Here is a 25,463-nt window from a genome sequence, read left to right as displayed (position 1 = left end):
AAGTATCTAACATTCAAGAAGTCTTACTCAAGAAACAAGAAAAAGAGCTGGAATGAGACTGTGAAAGAAAAATGAATATAGAAGTAAAGGGCTGTTTACTAAGACGGTGGTGAGGAAGAGAGGATGCAGTTTCCCGGATGGTCTACAATTACACGCTGAAGAACTTGGCCAAGGATGAAGTCTGTCTCACCAAGAGGAGGAAGAATATATTTGTCTGGATATCTTCCAATCTGATAAAAAAGGGAAGGCCTGAAAGCTTCAGGACAGTTTGGTAAAGGCCTCTTAAAGCAAAGTGAGTAGAAGCCCTGCAAATGGACAGAAAATAAAGTGACTGAGGAAAACCAGCCTGAGGTGTGGGACCACTTAGGAAAGAGCCGTCTGATGGTCATGCAGGCCACAATAAAATTTTAGATTTTTTTTCCCCTAAATGCAATGGAAAACATTGAAAAATTTTAAGCAGAAAGTCAATCTGACTTATTTTTAATTTTACAAGATTACCCCGGAAGATGGGAGATAAACTGGTGAGAGGCAACAGTGGCAGCATGAGGCCAGTTAATAGGATTCTGTGGTTCTGAGCTGAGAGGAGGGACTCTTGCCCTCAGGAAAAGGGAGGGGAGGGGAAGTGATACTTCAGTCATTGCGCCAGTGGAGCTTTCTGGATAAGAACTGAAAGATTCAATTAATGAAACAGATCCCACAATAAGTACATGATTTGTATCCCGTGGAATTTAATCTCTGAAAAGGTAGAAAAATACGAAGCAAAAATATCACTCTCAATTCAATTGTTACTAACCAATAAAATCAAGTTGTGTGGTAGCTTTTGAGTTATATATATGTATCTTCTATATATATGTATATCATATATATCTTTCAGTTATATACATATATATATGTATATATATATATCTCACATTGTGTTCAATTTAATTAATATATATATCTTATATATCTTTGAGTTTTATGTGTATATATATATATATAATCTCACATTGTGTTCAATTTAATTAGGGCTAGCAAGAGTAATTCTAGGCCTAGTTAATTTTTTAGACCAGAACTTTCCAAAAATTAATCCTTAGTACCCTAAATCCCTACAATTTAATAGATGTCAGTGATCAAACCATTTTGTCAAAATAATTCCTTTTTTACATGAAATGGCTTCCTTTATTGCAGGTTAGCTCAGTCTTAAGTTTAAATATGTGACTTGTACTTCTCTAAAGCAGTACTATCTGATTAAAATACAAGATAAACAACATCAGTGCTCGCTTCGGCAGCACATATACTAAAATTGGGACGATACAGAGAAGATTAGCATGGCCCCTGCGCAAGGATGACACGCAAATTTATGAAGCGTTCCATATTTTTACTAGAACACTTTCTAACACCATACACAAAAATAAACTCAAAATGGATTAAAGATCTAAATGTCAGACCAGAAACTATAAAACTCCTAGAGGAGAACATAAGCAAAACATTCTCCAACATTAATCACAGCAAGATCCTCTATGACCCACCTCCCAGAACATTGGAAATAAAAGCAAAAATAAATAAATGGGACCTAATGAAACTGAAAAGCTTTTGCACAACAAAGGAAACTATAAGCAAGGTGAAAAGACAGCCCTCAGAATGGGAGAAAATAATAGCAAACGAAGCAACAGACAAAGGATTAATCTCAAAAATATACAAGCAACTCCTGCACCTCAACTCCAGAAAAATAAATGACCCAATCAAAAAACGGGCCAAAGAACTAAACAGACATTTCTCCAAAGAAGACATACAGATGGCTAACAAACACATGAAAAGATGCTCAACATCACTCATTATCAGAGACATGCAAATCAAAACCACAATGAGGTACCATTGCACGCCAGTCAGGATGGCTGCTATCCAAAAGTCTACAAGCAATAAATGCTGGAGAGGGTGTGGAGAAAAGGGAACCCTCTTACACTGTTGGTGGGAATGCAAACTAGTACAGCCGCTATGGAGAACAGTGTGGAGATTCCTTAAAAAACTGGAAATAGAACTGCCATATGACCCAGCAATCCCACTTTTGGGCATACACACCGAGGAAACCAGATCTGAAAGAGACACGTGTACCCCAGTGTTCATCGCAGCACTGTTTATAATAGCCAGGACATGGAAGCAACCTAGATGCCCATCAGCAGACGAATGGATAAGGAAGCTGTGGTACATATACACCATGGAATATTACTCAGCCATTAAAAAGAATACATTTGAATCAGTTCTAATGAGATGGATGAAACTGGAGCCCATTATACAGAGTGAAGTAAACCAGAAAGATAAATACCAATACAGTATACAAACGCATATATATGGAATTTAAAAAGATGGTAACGATAACCCTATATGCAAAACAGAAAAAGAGACACAGATGTACGGAACAGACTTTTAGACTCTGTGGGAGAAGGTGAGGGTGGGATGTCCTGAGAGAACAGCACTGAAACAAGTATACTATCAAGGGTGAAACAGACCACCAGCCCAGGTTGGATGCATGAGACAAGTGCTTGGGGCTGGTGCACTGGGAAGACCCAGAGGGATGGGATGGGGGGGGGAGGTGGGAGGGGGAATCAGGATGGGGAAACACATGTAAATCCATGGCTGATTCATGTCAATGTATGGCAAAAACCACCACACTATAAAAACAATTTAAAAAAGATAAACAACATTAAAGAAATAAAAAAAAATGTAAAGTTAATTTTAAAAATATATTTTATCTAACACAAAATATAAAAAATATCATTTCACATATAATCAATATGAAGTTATTAATGAGGTAGTCATTTTTTTTCATACTAAGTCTTTGAAATCCCCTATGTCGCTCACACTTAGAGCCCATCTGAGTTTGGACTAGTCACTCTTCAAGCCTCAGTAGTTATGTGTTGCTAATCACTGCCTACTGGACAGTGCAGTTCTAAAGCATCTCTCAACTCTTCCCCTTGGTATTTCAGTAAATTTACCTCAGCTGCATTTTGAGAAGCTGAGACAAAACACAAGTGTGATCCTATGATGTCTACACAGGAAAAGAGTTCAAAAGAGTTAAAAGGACCACACATACCAAGTTCTGATACAAACTAGGGTGGATTAACCTTTGAGACGGAGAGTAAGAAGAGATTCCAAATAGAAAAGCGAGCGTCTTAGGCATCTCCTCAGGAGATTCTGATTCTTAAAAGAGTGCAAACGCAATGAGAGCACAACGGTACATACCGTGAGATACCCGTAAAGGGTCACACACGCCTATCAGAACAGTGCTAAGGAAACAGAGCCTACAGTGGACAGATATTTTAAAGGAAAAAGTGAAGACTTGAAAACACACCATTATTATTAACTTTTAATATACTTCCCATGTACCGACACTGTATATGATAAGCTTTCAACATCACGTTTAAGTCTTTTAATGATTTATCATAGCTTGGGCATAATATATGTTCTGACCGAGGAAATATCAGACATGCAGAATAGTAAGAAGTAACTCATATCAAGTTTATAACACACTATGCACTGTTCTAAACTTTTTCACTGATTGTCTTATGTAACCGCCGTAACAAATCATAGGGAGATACTATGATTACTGCCAATTAAAAAGGAGAAAGTTGAGGAACAAAGAATGTAGGTAACTTCACTGAGGTCTCAAAGAAATAGGTAAATAGTAGGTCCAGGACTTGGACCCAGAAGCAACATCTTCAGAGTTCGAGTTTCAATCACCACGAGAACTGCACTCTCATAACCCTCACAAAGTGGCTTACGAACAATAGCAGATGAAGAAATTCTAAACGTATTAGCATTTTAGAAAGGATTCAAGCATTAAATAGGATGACATAAATTTTTCTTTCAAATCTAAGATGATTAGTTGAGGTGACCTCAACTGTCAAAATATGTCCAGTGTTAAGGCAACATATATTTATCAAGTTCCTATAGTTTCCGCATACTTTGAAAATGGACTAGGTACAAATTGTAAACAAAACAAACATCTTGAGACTTGACTGGCAGTCCAGTGAGTAATACTTCATCTTTCAATGCAAGTTTGATCTCTGGTTGGGGAGTTAAGATCCCCCATACCTTGTGGCCAAAAAACCAAAACTAAATAGAAGCAATATGGTAACAAATTCAATAAAGAATTTTAAAATGGTCTGTATCAAGAAATCTTTTTAAAAATATTGAAAAAATAATATATATCCTTTACTAAATCATCATCAAATTAGGTGCAGCAGGTGTCTAAAAAAATCAGTTTTTAGTAAGGGCTCTGGTCACGGGCCCTATAACTGGACGTATGCTGTGCTTCGTCACTAAGCCATATCCTACTCTTTGTGACCCCATGGCCTGTAACCCACCAGGCTCCTTTGTCCATGAGATTTCCCAGGCAAGAATACTGGGGTGAGTTGCCATTTCCTTCTCCAGGGCATCTTCCCGACCCAGGGATCGAATCTGAGTCTCCTGCACTGGCAGGTCAATTCTTTACCACTGAGTCGCCTGGGGAGCTCCCCTAATACTGGATAACTGGGTTCAGATTCTATCTTTGCCACATAAATTAAGAAGTTAAGCAAAATCCTTAACCCGTCTGTACCCCTCTGGCCTCATCTAATGGTAATAACCCTCTTTGCCACACACTTATGTGGGAATAAAATTAATACATGTAAAGTGCTTAGAAGAGCAGTCTGAACGCAGCAAGAGCTTAAAATGCAAGCTATGGTTAATAGCTATTGTTCTTTCTGCTGTCCTCCCTCACATACCCTCGTCATCTCTCAGTAAAACCACGCTTTACTTCTTTTTCACTTCTGGTTATCGCTCTCTCCTCATGCCCACGCAGAGCTCTGCCCAGCTCTGCCATCACTACTTTTGCTCCAGAGGTCTGTCAGCAAACCTGGGTTACCTTCCTCTTCCATTTCCTCTTATCTGCTCACCTCCCAAATCACTGCTCTCCAACACCTACCTCTAATCTCTCAAAAACCTTCACCTAAAATACATGATCCAACCAGGACACAAAGTTCCTGCTATTTCATGAAGTGCTTCCATCTTTCATTAAAATGGCTACTGATATTCCATATCTTCTGCAAAACTTTCCTGCTTGGGCATTATCTTGCTCAGTTTTTCCTCTGACCAAATTTTAAGTGAGCAAATCCGGTCACTCACACTAACCACACTATCTCCTTGACTTGTTCATAAATAAAACATTTTATTGATCATATCTTTGCTCAACATTTGCTCAGTGTACTATTTAATTGGTGCTTAACACAGACCTACTGGGCTTTTGCCAATTTTTGGCAATTTCTGGACTTCTGGGGATTGCTAGGAAAAATATCTGGTTGTCACAATTAATTATTCCTCAATTATCACAATTAAGAGGACCCTACTGGTATCTAGTGGGTAGAGGTCCGGGACGCTTCTAAACACCCTATATTTATTTATTATATATATATTTATTATATATATAAATTTTTATATTTATTTGTTTTTATATTTATTTAATAATAATATATTTATTTATATTTATTATATATATAATACATTTATATTTTATATATATTTATTTACATATGCTATATTTATTATATACATAAAACATGCTATATTTATTATATATATAAAAATTAAAATGTAATAAAAAATTTTAAAGTCATAAGGAATCTCAGAGATCATCAACTTGAATTCTAAGTAACTTGCCCAATAGTACTCAGCTAGTAGTAGTAGTTAAGTTGCTAAGTCGTGTCTGACTCTTCCGACCCCATGGACTGTAGCCTACCAGGCTCCTCTGTCCACGGGATTCTCCAAGCAAGAATACTGGAGTGTGTTGCCATTTCCTTCTCTAGGGGATCTTCCTGACCCAGGAATCGAACCCAGGTCTCCTGCATTGCAGGCAGATTCTTTACTGAGCTACAAGGGAAGCCCAGTACTCAACTAGCAAGTGTCAAATACAGGAATGCGGTTGGTATATAAATTGCAAGCTCTGCCTGTTTGCATTATCACACAAATATCACATTTAGGAGAATAATAGTATGTAAGATACATAGAATAATGCCCCCATCGAGGACGCCCACAACCTAAACCTTGGAACTTGTGAATATATTACATTACAGGCAAAACAGACTTTGCAGGTGGAATTAGGAATATGAACCTTAAAACAAAGAGAGCAATCTAGATTATCTAGGTGGGCCCAATCTAATCATAAGACTCTTAAAAGTGGAAGAAAAAAGCAGAAGAGTCTGATGTAACAGTAAAAATGGAAAGAGAGTTGAAGCATGAGTGCAATCCGATTTTGTTTTATTGTCTTTGAAGACAGAGGAAGAAGGTCACATGCCAAGCAATGAGATATTCACTAGAGGGGGGTCAGATCTCAGCTGACAGCCAGCAAGGTTTAACCTGTGTGTAACCTCAGTCCTACAGCCACAAGAACAGAATTCTCCAAAAAACCTGAATGATCAAAGAAAAGGACTCTCCCCTAGAGCCTCCCAATATCTTGATTTTAGCCTGATTAGAAACCATGTCAGACTTATGACCTACAGAACTCTGACACAGTCCAGTTGTGTTATTTTAAGCCACAAAGCTTGTGGCAATTTGTTACAGCACCACAACACAGTGTGACACCCACATAACAAAGGTCCACAGACTGAGTTATCATCATGTGTCTGCTCTGGATTATGTCAGATCCATAGCCTTGAAGATCATTTAAATGTAGTCTCATCAGTTATTACTGCAATCTTGTTCGCTTATGAAAATTTAAATATTAATAGGTTTAACAACTTCATTTTGGAGAAGGCAATGGCAACCCACTCCAGTACTCTTGCCTGGAAAATCCCATAGACGGAGGAGCCTGGTAGGCTGCGGTCCATGGGGTCGCTAAGAGTCGGACACGACTGAGTGACTTCACTTTCACTTTTCACTTTCCTGCACTAGAGAAGGCAATGGCAACCCACTCCAGTGTTCTTGCCTGGAGAATCCCAGGGATGGGGGAGAGCCTGGTGGGCTGCCGTCTATGGGGTCGCACAGAGTCGGACACGACTGAAGCGACTTAGCAGCAGCAGCAACAACTTCATTTGGATATAAAAAAATGATGCTTTAACTTACTCAAAATAGGATTTTGTTCTCATACAGAAACAAAACCTTGCAATGTTGAATTGCTTAAAATTCCACAAACACACCATATCATTAACACCTCCATAATTTTGCACAGGCTGTTCCTTCTCTCCGAATCCTCCTTTGCACACACCCCACAAGCCCCCTAGTTTTTCCCCTAGGAAACTCCTTATCTTTTTGCAGCCCTGGAGAGACTTTTCCATCCATTCAGTAAAGGTAATCATTCCCTTGCTGTGCGACCACAGTAAGACCGAAATACTTCCACTGCTTCATCTCTTAATTTGACTTATAAGTATTTCCATGTTCATAATCCACACACCCACACCCTAAGACTGTGCTTTTTCATATGTATAGTACATAGTAGAATATTAAAAACAAAGAATACAGTTGTAGGAGAATGGATGATCCCCAAATCAACCACCTAATTCTATTAGCTGGACCTCTCATTTGATGTGATATTGTATATAGGTGTATTTATTGAGTACTGACTATGTGCCAAAACTCCGTTATCTAATTTATATCTTACGCATATTATCCCCAAAATCCTTAGAATATAAGGAGTGTTTTTACCCTCTGAAATATTCTAAACACTGTAAAATTTCAAATTAAAAAAATGAAATTTTATCTTAAGCAGCACAATATGCAAAATGTGAAGTTTTTAAATATCAAAAGGAATTTGTAAATATACCTGCAATGACTCTGATAAATGTGCCAGACCCTTCAACACTTCCTCTCACTCTGTATACTGTGATGTTATATATTCCACCAGGAGTCAGATCTGTAACTGTATGCTCAGTCATCACGCCCCAGATAAGATATTCTTCTGCAAATGTTCTGTTTGATATATAAATCTTGTAATGAGTGAAATTGGTCTCTGTTGGATTCCACCTTAAATGTGCAGAAGAAGTATTCACATCTTTCAAGGTTAAGCCACAAATCCTGGATGGTTCTATTGAAAAGATAAATATATATAAGTAAAAACTGCACACATATATGAAAAAATAAAGCAAACATAAATAGTATAATTTAAAAATCTATGTAATAATACTTGAATTTATTCAAGTATAATGTCTTACATGCTCAGCTCTGCAAATAGAGAAATAGGCTATTATATAAACATGAGTTTTAAGTGACACATTAACATCCTCTCTAGTTCCCAAATATCTTTCCTTAATCAAATCATGAATCACTTCCAATGGACGTTCCTCTAGAATTATGCCTCCTGCATGTTTGTAATCAGAAGTATCCTTATATGATATAGTTACAGGTTTGTTAGCTACCACCTAACAGATAGATAGATATTGGATGGAGATGAAATAGAGTAACTTAGAGAGGCAGTGAGGGTCAGAAGTAAGGGTATTTTCAAATGTGGTTCTTCCAATTACAAAGTTTTCAGCATTTCTATATCGCTGCATTTTTAATCAGTTCATCTGGCAAAGTAATATTGTTTCTTGCATTATCATTTGTTCTCCACTGAGAGGAGATCCTCTAAGCATCATAAATTTTCACAAGAACTGTTGGTGACATATACTATCACTCCTCCCCACTCAAAAACAATATGAAACTGAGTTACAATGAATTTACAAACATCAAGGAAGAAAAAAATAATTTTTTTCCTTTATCAAACCCCTACGTCAATAGAAAATGAACTGTACTTATAACATTATGACATGTTATATAGCACATGTATATATACATATATTCTATATATGTGGCATACATGGTACATATATACATATATATACATGTTTGCTTCAGATTATTAAAAAACTCTATGTAGTTCCCAATAAATTTAGACAAAGACTTTTTTTGAAGTTCACATATTTTTGAGAGTTCTCTGAATCATAGCATGATCATCATTATTCCTTAATTATCAAGCTTTATGTTTAAAAATATCTTTAATATTCTGGGCCAAAATACTTTCAGTTTTCATAAAACTATAAAGTGAAAATTTCATTTATGATATTTCCTTACTTGTAGCCACGTTTTCCATTACAGATGCGCTGTAATCTTTGCCTCTAACTGTCTTCACATGGAACACATAGTCCATACCTGGAGTCAGATTCTCTACTTTGGCTTTGTTGCTATATACAATTACTTGAAATAGCTTTTCCCTCCTAGATGTCATACAATAGGATACCTAGAGAAAGAGATAAATTCATATTTTTCATGACTTAAAAAGGATCTGTTATAAACTCCATACTAGTCACATCACATAAATTAATACTGCAAGATAGGGGTTGTGATACTTCCTATCTTCACCAAGAAGTAATTTGGAGGTAGTTGAGGATAACTTAGTGATATTCACATAGCAATAAGTTTAGCGAACCAACATAGAGGAGTTTATATGCTAAAAGACCAATAGCCTCCAAATGTTTCTAAATATCACATATAGGTGTGTGTATATATATATATATACACACTATATACAAACACATGATTTATATATATATATATATAAATATATATATATATATGCATAATATAATAGATGTGAGTGAGACTACCTGTTGGTCCACCTGAAAACAAAAGCTGTCCTGTAACATTTCATGCATGCCCATTCTCCCAACTCCAGGTAAGTAGAAGACTAGAGGGAGTGAAGGCAGACATTGCTGAAGTCCCAAGTCTCTGACCCTGTGGAAGATGCCATGGCTTTCTCCTGGCTGCCAAAAGGATGGAAAGAGGGTGCTTCTGCCCACAGTCCAGCTAAATGAGGAGGGCCCTGTGGGCATTGCAACCATGCATGGAGGATGTCTGCTGGAGAGAATGACACATTCTCGTTGGAAGGTAAGGAAGCTTCCCACTCATGTGTCTGGTTGATCAGAGAAAAAGGAAACTGGGAAGAGTTGAGAGTAATCTGTATACCCACCTTTGCCCTGACAAAGATGCCACAGTCTCCCGTGGGTCAAGTGTGACCACACAGAGTGATCAGACTTGAACCATATTACCAGTACCTCACCCAAGAAGTTTGACCTCTGTGCAAACACACCCGAGCAGCAAACAGTAGTGGGATATAACACAAGAGGAAGAACTGAGAAGGGCTGGAAAAGATAGAACTGGACCTGGTTCTGTCATGTCAAGGATGCGGGTAGTGTGGGTAACCCCCACCTCCCTCACAAAGAACTCACATTTGTGTCCCAGGAGAGAGACTATTTTAAGGACTGCTAAACAGGTATCAGTGGAAGACAGTCAGTGTTAGTCAAGGGAGTAGTAAAAAAAAAACCAGCAAGAGAGAAAACAACAAAAATTAACACCTGGCATAGAGGAGGCACTTCAACTTTTGTTGACTCAATGAATGATGTGTCATGTTCCATGTCAGTTTATCTTTCATTATTAATCATCTTCCATTATAGCCAATTATTCATTAAAACCTTCAGAACTGGCATTGCCTTTAGAAATTTTCAGTGGGCTGATCTGATAGTCCCAATACTTCAGGGATTTTTTTTTTTAATTCATTAAAAGCTACTTATAACAATCTTTATTCTTCTTTATTCCATATTTCAAGGTGTAAAAGAAAGATACATCTAAATGAAAGTAGTCACATTCATTTTATAATTTTAATTATATTACACTTTAAAAACCACTTGTTATGTGGTAAGAGTCAGAGAAACAAATTTCCTGGGCAGACATGTTTATTGCTGTCTTGTGTGAAGAGTATTTTGTTACTTAAGAAAGATAATCATGAGGTCTAGAAGCATATCACTGCTTATGGATTTATAAGGTGTCACTGGCAATTATCTTGTTTGTCTGGCATATGGTAAGATAGGAAAAGTGAACAGAATGCTGAGAACTTCTGGTATGAAAAAGGATGGTAGGAGAAAGTACCATGTAGGAGAGGAAGGCTATAACCTTAATGAAATGCTAAACTCAGAGATACAAAGAATCATAGCAAGGCATTAGTGAAGGACTGAAAGGAAAAGACATCAACTGCAGTGATCTCAAGATAATATTATGAAAATTTTTAAAACAAATTTGTAAATTAGAGGTGTGTGGAGTTCCAACTATGTGGACTCCATGTATCTAATAGAAATCAATTGAAGAAAATGTAATTTGTTCTTTTATTTCTACTTTTAAAGCAGAATTTGAAGACCTGAAATGATTAATTTTATATGATTAGGAAAACGATCCCAATTATGCATGTACACTTTGCTAAGCAACCAGGATACTGTTGCTTAATTCATTAAAATTTAACAAATAATTTCATTGGTAGAGAAAGACTAGACTATTAGAGATAGTTAATATAGTTAATAAATATAATCTGAATACAAAAGATTAACATGATTTCTTAAAATAACTTTTACTTAATACATAAATTACAATCTCAAAAAAAGTGTTCATATAAAAATAGTAAAAAGTAATTCTAGGAGTATATATTTTATCTGACAACAAATAATTTTACGGCCTCGGCCAACCCAAGGAAAGATCATCTTTTTAGCCATTTGCCTTGAAATATGAGAAATAAGACAAACAGATAAGGGTAAAAAATGTGCACCTTCTACAATTAATATTATAAATACCTAGAATTTTCTTTAGGAAATACCTATACCAAGTATAGGAATGAATTAAATCATTCTAGAAAGGATAGAATTTTTCATGAATCATTTATAACTCAAGACACCCCAATCATTGAATGACATTTACAAATGACAAACAGAATACTGTCCCCACCCCTCACCCCCCGACAAGACTTGCTCATGTAAAATATCCTCTTCTCTTTCCAGTGAGTCTGAATCTTACCCACTCCCAAAAGTTCACCTCGAGTTCTACCCTGTGCTGGTAACCGTGTTCAGTATTGATACCCTCCCTCCAGAACCCCAGTCACATACGGCAGGGGTCCCCAACCTCCAGGCCACGGACCAGTACCTCCTGCCAGATCAGGGGCAGCATTAATTAGAAATAAAGTGCACAATAAATGTAATGTCTTTATTACATGCATTATGTACGTAATACATACATAATTACATGCATCATCCTAAAACCACCCCCCTACCCCCAGTCAGTGAAAAAATCGTCTTCTGTGAAATTGGTCCCTGGTGCCAAAAAGATTGGGGACCACTGATATATGAGAACACTGTTATACAAAGTTTTATTTATTAACTAAATATTTATTGATCATCTATTACAGGGAAAGCATTATTCTCAGCACTAGGTATTTTACAGTAAACAAGACAAAAGAGACTTCTCCTTGTAGGGAAGTTACACTCTAATGGTCACACCTAACAACAATCAACTCAATAAATAAATGAATGAAATAATCAGCTACATCTCAGAGGAAACAAAGAGTGGTTTTATTTAGAGTAGGTAATCAAGGAAGGAGATGAGAATATAAAACAAATAATTGCTCACAGTTTAGTTCTACAAGGATTATGTCATTAGCCACTGCAGCTATAAACCTATAGCGCACCCTGAAAGGAATTTGGGATACAAAACAAGATGAGGCATTCTGTGCTTTGGATAAACAAGCCCATCAGAAAGTTAGGTGTATATCTCAGGAAGAATTTTCATGAACCCAGATTCTTACATTTTCCCATACATAGAAATCATTCTAAAATCATTAACTGATATATCTGTGTCTTGTGACTAACAGTGACCTTTTACTGAGATGTATGCTTGACTGCATGTATTTCTTAGCCTTAAATCATATATTAGGGCTTCTCCCCTACTTCCACACAACAGTTCCCTCAGACCTATGGAGAAGCTATTTCCTAGGTTATAACTCTCATAAAGTCTCTGAATAAAACTCAAACTCACAGATCTAACATTATGCATTTTTCTTATAGTCAACAAATGATTCTGGAGCTGAGAATTCAATGATAGAAAAAAGTCGACCAAAACTGAAGGCAAGATACCCATGCAAAATGAATATCAAGCACAAAAATCTTGCAGCGGGGATGTGCATGGCACACTAAAGGAACTAGAAAGAGAGCCCAGTATGCTAGCAGCACAGAAACCAAGCAGGCAGCATAATTAGATGAAGGTCCAATCAGGTGAGCTCTTGGAGACCACTTTAAGGTTGCATAAACACGTAAAGTTTAGACTTTAAGTGATGGGCGGTGGAAATCTAAAGGACATTGTTAAATCAATGAGACACGCTATATCCCACATTCTCTCTGGCCACTATATGCAAAGTAGATAATATGGAAATCAAGAACAGAGGCAGAGGACTTCCCTGGGGTCTAGTGGTTAAGTATTTGCCTGCCAATGCAGGGGACATGAGTTCAATCCCTAGTCCTGGGAGATTCCACATGCCATGGACCAACTGAGACCATGTGTTAGAACAACTGAGGCTGTGTGTCAAAACTACTGAGCCTATGCTCTAGAGCCTGCAAGCCACAACTCCTCAGCCCGTGCAGCGAGAGCTTATGCCCCATGCTCCACAAGAAGAGAAGCCACCACAATGAGAAGCCTGCGTACTGAGACTAGAGTAGCCCCCACTTGCAGCAGTGAAGACAGACCCAGTGCAACCAAAAATAAATGATTAATTTTAATTAAAAACACATATCTTTAAAAAAAAGGTGGGAGGGGCGCAGTCCGAAGATGGTGGAGGAATAGGATGGGGAGGCCACTTTCTCCCCCACAAATTCAGTGAAAGATCATTTGAACACTGAACAAATTCCACAAAACAACTTCTGAATGCTGGTGGAGGACACCAGGCACCCAGAAAGGCAGCCCATGGTCTTCAAAAGGAGGTAGGACAAAATATAAAAAATAAAAAGAGAGACAAACGAGTTAGGGATGGAGACCCGTCCCAGAGAGGGAGTCATGAAAGGGGAGAAGTTTCCAAACACCAGGAAACCCTCTCACCGGCTGGTCTGTGGGGGAGTTTTGGAATCTCAGGGGGGCAACATAACCTGGAGGAATAAATAAATAAAACCCACAGATTATGCACCTAACCTCAACTCCCAGAAGAGAAGTAGCCCAGATGCTCACATCCACCACCAGCAAACGGGGGCTGAACAGGGAGGTGTGGGCTGCACTGCTTAGGGTAAGGACTGAGCCTGATTGCCCTGAGGACAATCTGAGAGAGAGCGCTAAAGTGAGAGAGTAACCCAAACTGTGGGATGGCCAGAGAGAGGGAAAAATAAAAAGAGAGAGAGAACCTTCCCACAAAAAGCTCTAACCTAAGGCACTGCCGGCCGCTCACAGAACCAAGGACTGAGCGAATACCAGAGGAGAGCTAGCTGGCTATGGACTGGCCTCTCCCGCCCCCTCCACCCCACGCTGGAGGCAGAGAGGCAGGCGGGCAACAACCAGAGCCGGAGAGGGGCAATCTCAGCCCCAGAGACAGCAACTGCTACCAAACTGCGAGCAGGCTCCCAGTTGCTAACCAAGTCTTCCTGGGATTCTGGATGGTTGACACCCACCAGGAGGGTCACAGCAAGAGGTCAGCTCCCCAGAGGAGACACACGGCACCCCAGAGATGGCGCTCCCACTGCACACCCAGGAAACCGAGCGTCTGCGACCAGGGAGGTGATAAGACGCACTGCCCACCCGGGGAGAGTGCGCTCACCAAGCATCTGGTCACCTGAGCTGCGCAGACCTGGGAAGGGCACAAAACGCACGCCCAGCCCAGTCTGTGCCTTTGCGGAGTCCCCAAGAACCTGAACCTGAGCAGCTTAGACCTGGGGAGTGCAGACAACCCAGGGCCTGCTTTAGACAGTTCCCTGCAGAGCAACCTGGGGCCTGAGCAGTGTAGACGGGGAAAGCACACACGCCGTGAGCGGGGGCAAACCCAGTGTGGCCCAGACACCGTGTGCACTCCCCACACACGGCAGTGATGTTTGTTTGCAGAGCTCCTCCCTCCCCACGGCATGACCGAACAAGTGAGCCTAGACAAGTGACCACCTTCACCCCCTTGTGTCAGGGCGGAAATTAGACACTGAAGAGACCAGTAAACATAGGAAGCCAAAATAAACAGAGGGAACTGCTCTGGAAGTGACAGGCGCAACAGATTAAAACCCTGGAGTTAGCACCAAATACATTGGAAGGGGCCTATAGACCTTGAGAAGAAGTATAAGCTGGAAAAAGGAACTATCTGAAACTGAACTGACCCCACACTGCCCTCAACAGCTCCAGAGAAATTCCAAGATATATTTTACTATTATAATTTCTTTAATTTTTAAATTAAAAAAAAATTTATGTTCTTTATTACTCCTTTAATTTTCATTTTTATAACCTGCTACTACATTGCAAAAAAAGACCCTATTTTTAAAGTGAATTTCATATATATTTTTTTAATAATTTTTGTGATTTTGTTTTCTTTTTTTAATATTGCATTTTTGAGAGGCTAACCTCTACTCGATTTTTAATCTTTGCTTTTTGGCATTTGTTATCAATTTTGTACTCATAAGAATCCAATCTTCAGTCCCCATTTTTACTTAGGAGTGATTACTGGCTTGATTGCCCTCTCCCCCTTTTCACTCTCCTTTTTCTCCCCCAGGTCACCTCTACCTCCTCCCTCCCCCTTCTCTTCTCTACCCAACTCTGTGAATCTCTGTGTGTGTTCCGGGCTGTGGGCAACACTTAGGGAACTGATCACTGGTTGGATCCATCTATTTCCTTTTGACTACCCCTCTTCTCCTCCTGGTCACCTCCATCTCCCTCCTCCCTCTTCTCTTCTCTATGTAACTCCGTGAACCTCTCTGAGTGTTCCAGACTGTGGAGAGCACATAGGGAATTGATTACTGGCTAGCTTGCTCTCTTCCCTTTGGATTCCCCCTCTTCTCCTGGTCACCTTTATCTCTCTCCCTCTTCTCTTCTCCATGTAACTCTGTGAACCTCTCTGGGTGTCCCTCACTGTGGAGAACCTTCTCTCCATTAATCTAGATGTTTTATCATTGGTGCTGTACAGATGGAGAAGTCTTGAGGCTACTGTGAGAATAAGACTGAAAACCAGAGGCAGGAGGCTTAAATCCAAAACCCGAGAACACCAGAAAACTCCTGACTCCAGGGAACATTAATCGACAAGAGCTCATCCAAAAGCCTCCATACCTCCACTGAAACCAAGCTCCACCCAAGAGCCAACAAGTTTCAGAGCAAGACATACCACACTAACTCTCCAGCAACGCAGGAACATAGCCCTAAGCATTAATATACAGGCTGCCCAAAGTCACACCAAATGCACAGACACCTCAAAACTCACTACTGGACACTTCATTGCACTCCAGAGAGAAGAGATCCAGCTCCACCCACCAGAACACTGATGCAAGCCTCCCTAACCAGGAAACTTTGACAAGCCACTTGTCCAACCCCACCCACAGGGAAGAACCTCCACAATAAAAAGGAACCACAAACTTCCAGCATACAGAAAGGCCACCCAAAACACAGCAATCTAAACAAAATGAAAAGGCAGAGAAATATTCAGCAGGTAAAGGAACATGATAAGTGCCCACCCAAACCAAACAGAAGAGGCGGAGATAGGGAGTCTACCTGAAAAAGAATTCAGAATAATGATAGTAAAATGATCCAAAATCTTGAAAACAAAATGGAGTTACAGAAAAATAGTCTGCAGACAAGGATTGAGAAGATGCAAGAAATGTTTAACAAGGACCTAGAAGAAATAAAAAAGAGTCAATCATTTGAATCAGTTCTAATGAGATGGATGAAACTGGAGCCCATTATACACAGTGAAGTAAGCCAGAAAGATAAAGACCAATACAGTATACTAACACATATATATGGAATTTAGAAAGATGGTAATGATAACCCTATATGCAAAACAGAAAAAGAGACACAGATGTACAGAACAGACTTTTGGACTCTGTGGGAGAAGGCGAGGGTGGGATGTTTCGAGAGAACAGCATCGAAACATGTATATTATCAAGGGTGAAACAGATCACCAGCCCAGGTTGGATGCATGAGACAAATGCTCGGGCCTGGTGCACTGGGAAGACCCAGAGGGATCGGGTAGAGAGGGAGGTGGGAGGGGGGATTGGGATGGGGAATACATGTAAATCCATGGCTGATTCATGTCAATGTATGACAAAAACCACTACAATATTGTAAAGTAATTATCCTCCAGCTAATAAAGATAAATGAAAAAGAAAGAGTCAATCAATAATGAATAATGCAATAATGAGATCAAAAACACTCTGGAGGGAACCAACAGTAGAATAACTGAGGCAGAAGATAGGATAAGTGATGTGGAAGATAGAATGGTGGAAGCAAATGAAGCAGAGAGGAAAAAAGAATTAAAAGAAACGAGGACAACCTCAGAGACTTCTGGGACAATGTCAAACGTCCCAACATTCGAATCATAGGAGTCCCAGAAGAAGAAGACAAGAAGAAAGGCCACAAGATAACACTTGAGGAGACAATATTTGAAAACTTCCCTAAAATGGGTAAGGAAATAGCCACCCAGGTCCAAGAAACCCAGAGAGTCCCAAACAGGATAAACCCAAGGCGAAACATCCCAAGACACATATTAATCAAACTAACGAAGATCAAACACAAAGAACAAATAAAAGCAGCAAGGGAAAAACAACAAATAACACACAAGGGGATTCCCATAAGGATAACAGCTGATCTTTCAATAGAAACTCTTCAGGCCAGAAGGAAATGTCAGGGCATACTTAAAGTGATGAAAGAGAAAACCCTACAACCCAGATTACTGTACCCAGCAAGGATCTCATTCAAATATGAAGGAGAAATCAAAAGCTTTACAGACAAGCAAAAGCTGAGAGAATTCAGCAAGACCAAACCAGCTCTCCAACAAATATAAAGGATCTTTTCTAGACAGGAAACACAGAAAGGGTGTATAAACTCGAACCCAAAACAACAAAGTAAATGACAGTGGGATCACACTTATCCATAATTACATTAAATGTAAATGGGTTGACTGCCCCAACCAAAAGACAAAGACTGACTGAATGGATACAAAAACAAGACCCCTATATATGCTGTCTACAAGAGACCCACCTCAAAACAAGGGACACATACAGACAGAAAGTGAAGGGCTGAAAAAAGATATTTCATGCAAACAGAGACAAAAAGAAAGCAGGAGTAGCAATACTCATATCGGATAAAATAGACTTTGAAATAAAGGCTGTGAAAAGAGACAAAGAAGGACACTACATAATGATCAAAGGATCAATCCAAGAAGAAGATATAACAATTATAAATATATATGCACCCAACATAGGAGCACTGCAATATGTAAGGCAAATGATAACAAGTATGGAAGGGGAAATTAACAGTAACACAATAATAGTGGGAGACTTTAATACCCCACTCACACCTATGGATAGATCATCCAAACAGAAAATTAGCAAGGCAACACAAACTTTAAATGATACAATGGACCAGTTAGACCTAGTTGATATCTGTAGGACATTTTACCCCAAAACAATGAATTTCACCTTTTTCTCAAGTGGACACGGAACATTCTACAGGATAGATCACTAGTGCTCAGGGCTGGTGCACTGGGATGACCCTGAGGGATGAGATGGGGAGGAACGTGGGAGGGGGGTTCAGGGTGGGGAACACATGTACACCCATGGCTGATTCATGTCAATGTATGGCAAAAACTACTACAATATTATAAAGTAATTAGCCTCCAATTAAAATAAATTAATTAATTTTTAAAAAAGGTGGGGGGCTTCCCAGGTGTAGGAGTGGTAAAGAGTCCACCTGCCAATGCAGGAGACCCAAGTGATATGGGTTCAATCCCTGGGTTGGAGAGATTTCCTGGAGAAGGATATGGCAGCCCACTCCAGTATTCTTGCCTAGAGGATCCCTTGGACAGGGGAGCCTGGCAGGCTACAGTCCATGGAGTCAAACATGACTGAGCATTCACACACACACATCTTAAAAGAAGAAAAAAAAAAAACAAAACAGGAGGTAAGAGACTGTCACCTGTCACCAAGGCTGTTGGTCTCAGTTAAGAAATGAGGACGAGGGTGATATAGTGGAGACAGAGAGAGCTGGACACATTAAGGATCCATTTCAGAAGTAGAAGTGGCAGAACCCACTGATAGACTGAGGGATGAGGGAATGGGAAGAATCAAAGATAACTGAGCAAGTGATTTCAGGACATGGTCCTTTCCTGAGATGGGAAAGAATGTAGGCGCTGTAGTGGGATCACCAGCGTCAGGCAGAGCCTAGTAAGCCATGGCAAGGAAACTCTTAAGCAAAAGAATAATGTTTTATTTTATTAATACTTTTAAGAAAGAGCACTCAATGGCTGTGTGACAAGGGAGAGGCTTAGTTGCCTCATGGCATGTGGAATCTTCCTGGACCAGGATTCAAACCCACGTCCCCTGCACTGGCAAGCAGATTCTTAAACCACTGGACCACCACTGAAGTCTGTAAGGCTACTTAGCGGTGATAAATTTCTTTAGCTTTTGCTCGTTTGGGAAATTTTTATCTTTCCTAATTTCTGATTAATAACCTTACCAAATAATGTATTATTGGTTGTAAGTTTTTTTTTTCCTTTCAGTAATTTTAATATATCATGACAGTCCCTTTTGGCCTATAAAGTTTCTGCTAAAAATTAATCAGTTGAAAGGAGGGTTCCCTTTTAAGTTTTTCTCTTGCTGCTTTTAAATTTCTAACTTCTGACATGCTAATTACAATGTGTCTTGATGTGAGTCTCTTCGAGTTCATCTTGTCTGGGTATCTGTGTTTTCTGGACTTGGTTCCTTTACTAGGTTAAAATTTTTCTCAGCCCTAATTTCTTCAAATGGGTCTACTGGAACCTTCTTTCTTCTACTGGGACCCCTTGAAAAAAACAAATATTGGTATGCTTAATGTTGTTGCAGACATTCCTTAAGTTACCCTCATTTTTAAAAATTCCTTTTATGTCCTGACTGGGTGATTTCTGCTACCCTGTCTCAGACTGCTGATCCATTCTTCTGTATCCTCTAATGCACTGTTGATTCTCTCCAGTGTATTTTAAATTTCAGTTATTGCAGTCTTTAATTCTTACAAGTTCTTCTTTATATTTTCTACCTCTTTGTTCAAGTTATCACTGTAGCCATCAGTTCTCCTCAGTTCAGTGCACATCTTTATGACAGCTACTTTCAACGCCCTTTTGTTAAATTGTTTGTCTCCATTTCATTGAATTATTTTTCTGAAGTCTTGTCTTGTTCCTCCATTTGAAAGGTGTGCCATTGTCCCCCAAGTTTTCCTAACTGTGTTTGTTTCTATTTATTAGCTTTACCTAACAAATAGAATTGATGCTTTTGAAGCATCAAAGAATTGATGCTTCTGAATTGTGGTGCTAGAGAAGAGACTCTTGAGAATTCCTTGGCCAGCAAAAAGATCAAATCAGTCAATCCTAAAGGAAATCAACTCTAAATATTCATTGGAAAGACTGATGCTGAAGCTCTAATACTTTGGCTCCCTGAAGCCAAGAACCCACTCTGGGAAAGATTGAGGGCAAGAGAGGAAGAGGGCAACAGAGGATGAGACGGTTGGATGGTATCACTGACCCAGTGGACATGAGTTTGAGCAAACTTCGGGAGACAGTAAAGGACAGGGAAATCTGGTGTGCTGCAGTTCGTGGGGTAGCAAAGAGCTGGACACGACTCAGTGACTGAACAACAACAATCAGATATAGCAGTTACATCTCCCAGTCTTGAAAGAGTGGCTTTATTTGGAAGGGGTTCCGTGATGCTCAGTGGCACAGTCCTCCCTGGTCACCAGAGCGAGATGCCCCTGGAGTATCTCCCATGTGAGCTGTGTGTGCCCTCCTTTTGTGGTTGGGCCATGCTTGCTGCAGGTCCACCAGTGGGTGGGACCAGTTCCCAGTGTGACTAGCAGTGAGGCCCAGTTGCAACTGCTGCAAGTATACTGTTGTACAGAACTGATCCCCCAGGCGGGGGTTGCTTAGGAGGGGCACTGGGGCCGTCCAAATCCACCTGTTATCTGGAACAGGTTAGGAGTCATTTTGGAGAATCTAGCCATGGTGGATGGATGGGCAGGACTGACCCTCAGGGCATACTGGGACAGAGCACTTGGTGTTGGTTAGGTTGACAGAGAGTGATAGAAATGGTGTCTGCCAGCGCCTGCCCAGAGGTGGAAGGAGAGTTTAGGGGAAAAAAAGCTGCACCTACCAGTACTTCCAATCCCAAAGAAAGTCCCACCAGATCCCTACTCTTCCGGCACACAGCCTAGTCAATGAATCTTCTCTTATGACCTAGCTGTTTTTCAAGCTACTGCCTCTTCCCTGGGACTCAGAATCAGTGAGTTTGTGTGAGAGCTCTTCAACAGGAGGGTCTCGATATTCCACAGCCTTCTCAATTTCCCAGATATAAGCCCTGCTGGTTTTCAAAGCCAAATGTCATGTGGCTCTTCTACCCATGCAGGTCCCGCAGGCTGGGGAGCCTTCCATGGGGCTCAGGCCCCTCACTCCTCAAGGGGGACCTCCGTGGTTGGGACAGTACTCCCCACTTGTGCGTTACCACGCATGGTGTGTGGGTTCTAGCTAGACTGCATCTCTGCCCCTCCTACTCATCTCAATGTAGCCTACTCTTTACATCCTTAATTGCAGAAAATCTGTTCTGCTAGTCATTACGTGACTCTCAGAGATAGTTATTCTATATGTAGTTGTAGTTTTCGCGTGTCTATGGGAGGAGGTGAGCTCAGGGTCTTCCTACTCCACCATCTGGATCCAGACTCTCTATAATCTCTCTATTTTAAAACCTGCTAATTAGCCAATTTAATTCCATCTGCTTCCCCTTTACCATGTAATATAACATATTTCAGGTTCTGTAAGTTAGGCTGGATCTTTGGAAGGTCATTCATTCTGCCCTCTACACAACCCTCTTTGTCTTTAGTACCAGCTGCTTCTGCTAAGTCGCTTCAGTCATGGCTGACTCTGTGTGACCCCACAGACGGCAGCCCACTAGGCTTCCCGTTCCTGGGATTCTCCAGGCAAGAACACTGGAGTGGGTTGTCATTTCCTTCTCCAATGCATGAAAGTGAAGTCGCTCAGTTGTGCCTGACTCGCAGCGACCTCATGGGCTGCAGCCTACCAGGCTCCTCCATCCATGGGATTTTCCAGGCAAGAGTTCTGGAGTGGGGTGCCATTGCCTTCTCCATTAGTACCAGCTACTATAAATAAATAAATGTGGATTCTTTTTATGTCTATCATATAATAACTATTATCTTGTTTCTCGTTATGAACTGTAATTGTTAAGAAATTCATACTTGGATATAAAACTCAAATGTACTAATTAGTTCAAGTGTCTGGCAATTTTACTGCTCTGGTTCCTTTTAGACGTATTGATTCTATAAATTATTAAATTCTATATTGCTTTTTACTTTTAGGAAACACCTTTTGTTGTTCAAATTCTAATGACTCTATAACCTCCACCATCCACAGATCCAGAGCCACCATTTTCACATGACATGGGGCCTGCAACAACAGTTGACTGAAACTGGACTGGGTATCTAATATTTGCAATAATCACAGTCCCTTCCTTGGAAATTTAGGGAGCATCTGTCTTTTCTGTGGCTCATAATGTACCATTTACGCTTAGAAGTTGTGTATGGCATTCTTCCACTCATCACATGGATTGCTAGGCAGAGAAAGTTGGTCACCAGGAAAAATAAGTAAAAATAAACTAAGGCTAATGAGCAGAAGGAAGCAGACAGACATTAAGAAAACAATCCCTGTGGTCTCAATGGCTTTAAATATCTGATTCTGATTTTTCCAAACACCCAGTTATATAGTCTTTGCCTTTGTCTCCATGAGGCACTCTTTCATTAATATGATAAATGTTTATTTCTTAACTATTTTAGGTTGTTTTCTGTTCTTTAAAACTAAAATCACCATCTCCTACTACTACGAAAGTGTGAAAAACTTGTTTGCCCCCATAGATTACAAAGCAACAGTGCTATCCCCAAGGATTTCCCTGGTGGTCTGGTGGATAAGACACTGAGCCCCCAGTTCAAGGTGGGGGCTAGGTTCAATCCCTGGTCAGGGGACTGGATTCCACATGGTGCAACAAGAATTCATATGCTGCAGCTAAGAGTTCACAAGCTGCATCTAAAGACCCCACATGCCATAATGAAGACTGAAGACCTGGCGCAGTCAAATAAATAATTCTTTAAGTAGATAAATAATTTTAAAACAAAAAAAAAAATGCTATCTCCAGAAGCTTACTCGCTCTGAAAACCATACAATGCAGGATGTAGGGTGTATATAATATATCCTCACTTGACACCAAGTTACATTATTAATAACAAAGAGCATAAAAAAATGCATGCATTTATATCACAGACAATTAAAAAGGAGCTTCTCTGTAGCTCTTTCTCTCCTACCCTCTGGGCTGCAAGTCTCCACTCAACTAAATCTGTAGGATGGAGCTGAAATGAAGATAGGGGCACATCGCCCAGGTTTAACTTCTGGAATCTTTGCTGTGACCCGTGCTATCACAGAAGCACTGTCCTTCAGCACACTCACTCCTTTATTCACGGCTTTGGACTACACATGCACGCGTCTGTCTCCACTGGAAAACCCGAATGTTTAAAGTCACGCACCAGCTTTTACTTAAATTTGAAAAACTCCCATGATAATTTTGTATTTATAATGCAACAAATAGAAAACTTATTTTGGAGGAGAACCTTACAGTAAAGGAGAGACATCCTAATTTCTTAAGTTATTAGTGTAAAATGAAGGACAAAAAAGAGTGAACTAAAGACTTCAAAAAACATCAAGGCTGCATGACAGCAGCTTTACCTGAAACTTCTCAAAACCTCCTTGCGGGAGTTTCCAGGACAAATATATTGTGTTTTCTTCCTGCCCTAAAATCAGTAAATCTGACGGTGGGTCTGGATCTAGGACAAGGAAATAAAATATGAAAAGAAATCTTAAAAACAAAGAAACAAGCAAACATTTCTATCATCATGTTATCTACACTGGCCCTCGCACTACGGAAGAGAGGCAGGATAATTAGGTTTCTCTAGTCAGCTTTAGCGCTCTGTGAGAGTCTCAGTCCCCTCATCTCCACAATGGTGGAAGAGGAAAACATTTTCTAGAAAGCCTTTTTTCACAGTAAAATTATATGGATTTCATATATATTTTTCTCATAGCAGAATTCAGTATGAAATTAATAGAAGTGAGAATTTTAACAGAATTTTATGCACTGCATAAATTAAGAGATATATCTAACCCCCTTAAGTTTCCAAACTCCTTTTTCCTTTAAACATTTATCTGAGGAGGTTCTAGAAACTTACCTTTCAAACCAGTATTACATCCCTATTTCTAATTTATATTTCAAACGGAAGCATGGCATTTCTTTCCTTAACTGGAAGAAATATACTGCTAAAATTTTATTGGAATAATCTCACCTCTAAAATTCAAATTTTATAGGAATTTTTGTCCTTACTTATAAGTTTAAGTTTATATGAATTCAATCAGTGGTAAATTTAAACCTGTGTCACTGATTTCCAATCCTTTTTTACTCTATTTTTCTTTTATGCATATTCCCTTTCAGCTGGAATTATTAATAACCACTTACCATCCCCCCCATATTCCCATGATATATCTAGGTTTATTTCATATAATTATTAGTATTCCATCTGCTTCCAAATGGATTTGAGATGGCTTGCAAAAAAGGAGAGGCATAAAAAGGCCAAAAAATACTAACTGACAGTGGAAGACAAAAGTCAAATTGTAAAGTGGAGAGAGTGTGGAGACGGGGGGAGCTTTGCCAGATTTGTTTCGGAAAACATAGACAAAGCAAAAACCTCTTAAAACGCAGAATGTACTGTTAATCCCAGGGTAGAAACAATGAGCCTGAGGTCCAAGTGGAATAGTGATACAAAGCCAAAGAGCCAGGAATGGGAGGGTCAGAGTCCTTCCTATGTCATAGTGGCCTTTCCATGAAAGCAGAGTGGTTACAAGGACAGAAATGTGATGTCAGGGAAATGTGGGTTCGAAGCTCTATCATCCTATAGAAGCTACTGAAATTCTCTAAACCTCAGTTTCCTCATCTGCAAAAAAAAGAAAAATGCATCTCATCATGATTGGTAGAACGAAGGTTGTGAAGGTCGTGACTGAGAACTAAGTGACAAATAGCACAGAAAGTGCTTAGCAAAGCTCCCGACAAAGAACAAGCACTCTGATAACCAGGGTGATGACAAGGATGACGATGGCGATGACGACGGGAACAATGATAACAACACAACAAATCTAGGCAGCAAACTAAGATGCTTTCCCTGAGACAAAACGACACAGAGGCTTTTTTTTTTTAAATGCCTTTTCTCATCTATTTCTGATGTTTTAGGATGATCTTTGTGCGAGGCAGCAGAGTGTCGACTCAGCCTGAGAGTTAGATACCTGGGTTAAATCTCACACCTCTGAGCCTTAACTACAGTTTAGGTCAGCAGGGAGATTAAACACAGTGACTTAAGCACCTGGGCTTCCCAGG

General features: G+C 39.8%; 1 protein-coding gene and 1 non-coding gene across 2 annotated transcripts in view; one reads left to right on the top strand and one right to left on the bottom strand.

The window, feature by feature from the left end:
* Positions 1-25,463, bottom strand: part of PTPRQ (protein tyrosine phosphatase receptor type Q) — a 301,145-nt gene that overhangs the window by 238,731 nt on the left and 36,951 nt on the right. Inside the window, exons 16-18 of the mRNA XM_043880358.1 lie at positions 23,771-23,868; positions 9,061-9,226; positions 7,775-8,035 (exon numbers count right to left, since the gene is read on the bottom strand). Of these exons, the coding sequence (XP_043736293.1) occupies positions 7,775-8,035; positions 9,061-9,226; positions 23,771-23,868 (525 nt within the window). The remainder of the gene's footprint in view (positions 1-7,774; positions 8,036-9,060; positions 9,227-23,770; positions 23,869-25,463) is intronic.
* LOC122686525 lies at positions 1,256-1,362 on the top strand. The gene has a single exon (XR_006338805.1). It is a non-coding gene; the product is annotated as a U6 spliceosomal RNA (small nuclear RNA).

This window comes from Cervus elaphus, chromosome 3, assembly GCF_910594005.1.
Source record: "Cervus elaphus chromosome 3, mCerEla1.1, whole genome shotgun sequence".
Lineage (NCBI taxonomy): Eukaryota > Metazoa > Chordata > Mammalia > Artiodactyla > Cervidae > Cervus > Cervus elaphus.
The sequence above is the reverse complement of the archived record's forward strand: the minus strand, read 5'-3'. Positions and strand labels throughout refer to the sequence as shown.